The sequence below is a fragment of the Arachis ipaensis genome, chromosome B06, assembly GCF_000816755.2.
Source record: "Arachis ipaensis cultivar K30076 chromosome B06, Araip1.1, whole genome shotgun sequence".
Taxonomy (NCBI): Eukaryota; Viridiplantae; Streptophyta; class Magnoliopsida; order Fabales; family Fabaceae; genus Arachis; species Arachis ipaensis.
Genome location: NC_029790.2, coordinates 86045515 through 86047552, shown reverse-complemented (window position 1 = coordinate 86047552; position 2038 = coordinate 86045515). Strand labels below are relative to the sequence as shown.

The window sequence follows — 2038 nt, the reverse complement described above, 5'->3', positions numbered from 1 at the left end:
AATGTTAAAATAAGAGTTGGTTCACGATCTCCTCCTCATTTCATAAAACACCCCATCCTTCATCGGTGGCGCTCTTCACTTATCCCCTCCAAAACCTTCATCGGCGGTGCCTCTCGCTTGTACACCACCGTTACCTGATGCTTTATCACACCCCTTGGCCAATCTCTCCGTCACACCACTTCCATAATCTCTCTCTTTTAGTTTCGATACCGATGAATTTTACCACCCTCTCGATGCCGTTTTCTGTCACTGCTCACTGAAGCTCGTCATTGTCATCGCCGCTTCTACCTCTTCTTCTCGTCGCCGTTGATTCAGGTAGGCTCTATCGTCCCTTCCGATTACATTGATTCTCGTCGTTGCCGCTTCTACCTCCTCTTCTTCTACCATAACTTTCATGGCCAAGATGATAGTTGTTCTGACTTCATCAAATGTGCACTAGGACTTTCTTCACTGATTTCCAAAGTTTCAATGTCAATTAGGACTTTCTTCACTGACTTTAATTTGATGGAGAAATGAAAAGCGACGATGTTGACATGAATGTTGAAGATAACAACGAACCTGTATTATCTCTTTCTTCTTTTGTTGCTATTCTCTGTTTCTTTGAGTTCACCTGATTTCATTGAATCATGCTTTTCTCTTCTGTGTTGCTCATGTTCGAATCCGAAACCCTAATTTTGATGATACGCCACTGCTATTGTGAGTGCAGGATTTTGATGACATGGATAAGCGCTTGAAGGATATAGAAGATGAAACTACTGCTCTTAAAGAGATACTAGGATCAGTAGCAGAATGGAGAAGATTGAACGGCATTGAATATCCTGCAATCAACTACAGAAAGCACAGTGCGGTATTGACTGATTTTGGTGGCATTGGTGATGGAAAAACTTCCAACATGAAGGAATTTCAATATGCAGTAAGCAGCCTGAGCCACTATGCATCTGATGGTGTGCACAACTTGTTGTGCCACCTGGTAAATGGCTCACTGGAAGCTTTAATCTCACCAGCCATTTCACTCTCTTTCTCCAAAAGGATGCTCTCATTCTTGCATCTCAGGTATATATAATACATATACATGACCATTTAATTTTTATGTTCATAATATATGAATGATGCATATTGACAAGATGAATTAGAATGGCCTCCACTTCCTGTTCTACCATCTTATGGGAGGGGAAGAGATGCTCCTGATGGAAGATTTAGCAGCCTCATCTTTGGAACTAACCTCACTGATGTTGTAATCACTGGTAACTATTAAAAATAATTATATATATTTAGTTGATCTTTTTGAAGTCTACAAATTTATAACTATCTGTGTATTTATAAGGTGCTAATGGCACAATTGACGGGCAAGGGTCATATTGGTGGGCCAAATTCAAACAGAACCAATTCAAACTGACTAGATCATACTTGATAGGGATCATGTACTCTGATCAAATCCAGATTTCATGGAAACAGATTCTCAGGTGAAATTTCACCAGATGTAGGCAAGTTAAAGAGTGTTCTCAAGATGTATTTGAGTGTTAACAATTTTTCAGGTACTATTCCTCCTGAGATTGGTAAACTTTCATTGCTAACATACTTAGATTTGAGCCAAAACCAATTATCTGGTCCAATACCAGTTCAAGTTTCTCAGATTCACATATTGAATTATCTCAATGTCTCATGGAAGAATGAAAGCAGCAAGGAGCTCAGGATCGCTAATGTTAATGATAAAATGTATTTCATGTGCACTTACCCTGCGATATTCCCTACTTGCTAAACAAGAAATAATTAGTAGCATTTTTTTAAATAAATTCTTAATATTATCTGTTTATATGGTTTCTGTAGGTACAAAGGTTTCTACGACTATGCAAAAGCAAAAGGGGTGAATGTTGGTCCACCAGTTGGACTTGATGTTGTTATTGATGGAACTGTGCCAACAGGTGTGCTCATTGATCCAAATTAGAGTGTCACCAATGATATCAAAGTTTAGCTCAAGTGATCACCATCATTATCTTTCTTGCTGTATTGGAGATGATGAGAGAAACATAATTTATTA

The 2038-nt window shown here is 38.6% G+C and overlaps 1 protein-coding gene across 5 annotated transcripts; it reads left to right on the top strand.

The window, feature by feature from the left end:
- On the top strand, positions 1-1755 carry LOC107647016. Of its 5 annotated transcripts, none has more exons than XM_021104564.1 (5): positions 1-315; positions 464-560; positions 707-1053; positions 1134-1244; positions 1325-1510. In XM_021104564.1, the coding sequence occupies exons 2-4, from the start codon at positions 513-515 to the stop codon at positions 1186-1188; spliced, it is 450 nt and encodes a 149-aa protein (XP_020960223.1). In that variant the 5' UTR covers positions 1-315; positions 464-512; the 3' UTR covers positions 1189-1244; positions 1325-1510. The 5 variants fall into 5 exon arrangements, 4 of the variants coding, with proteins under 4 accessions (XP_020960223.1, XP_020960222.1, XP_020960221.1 ...); XM_021104563.1 differs by having other exon boundaries at positions 440-560; XM_021104562.1 differs by having other exon boundaries at positions 2-315; positions 480-560.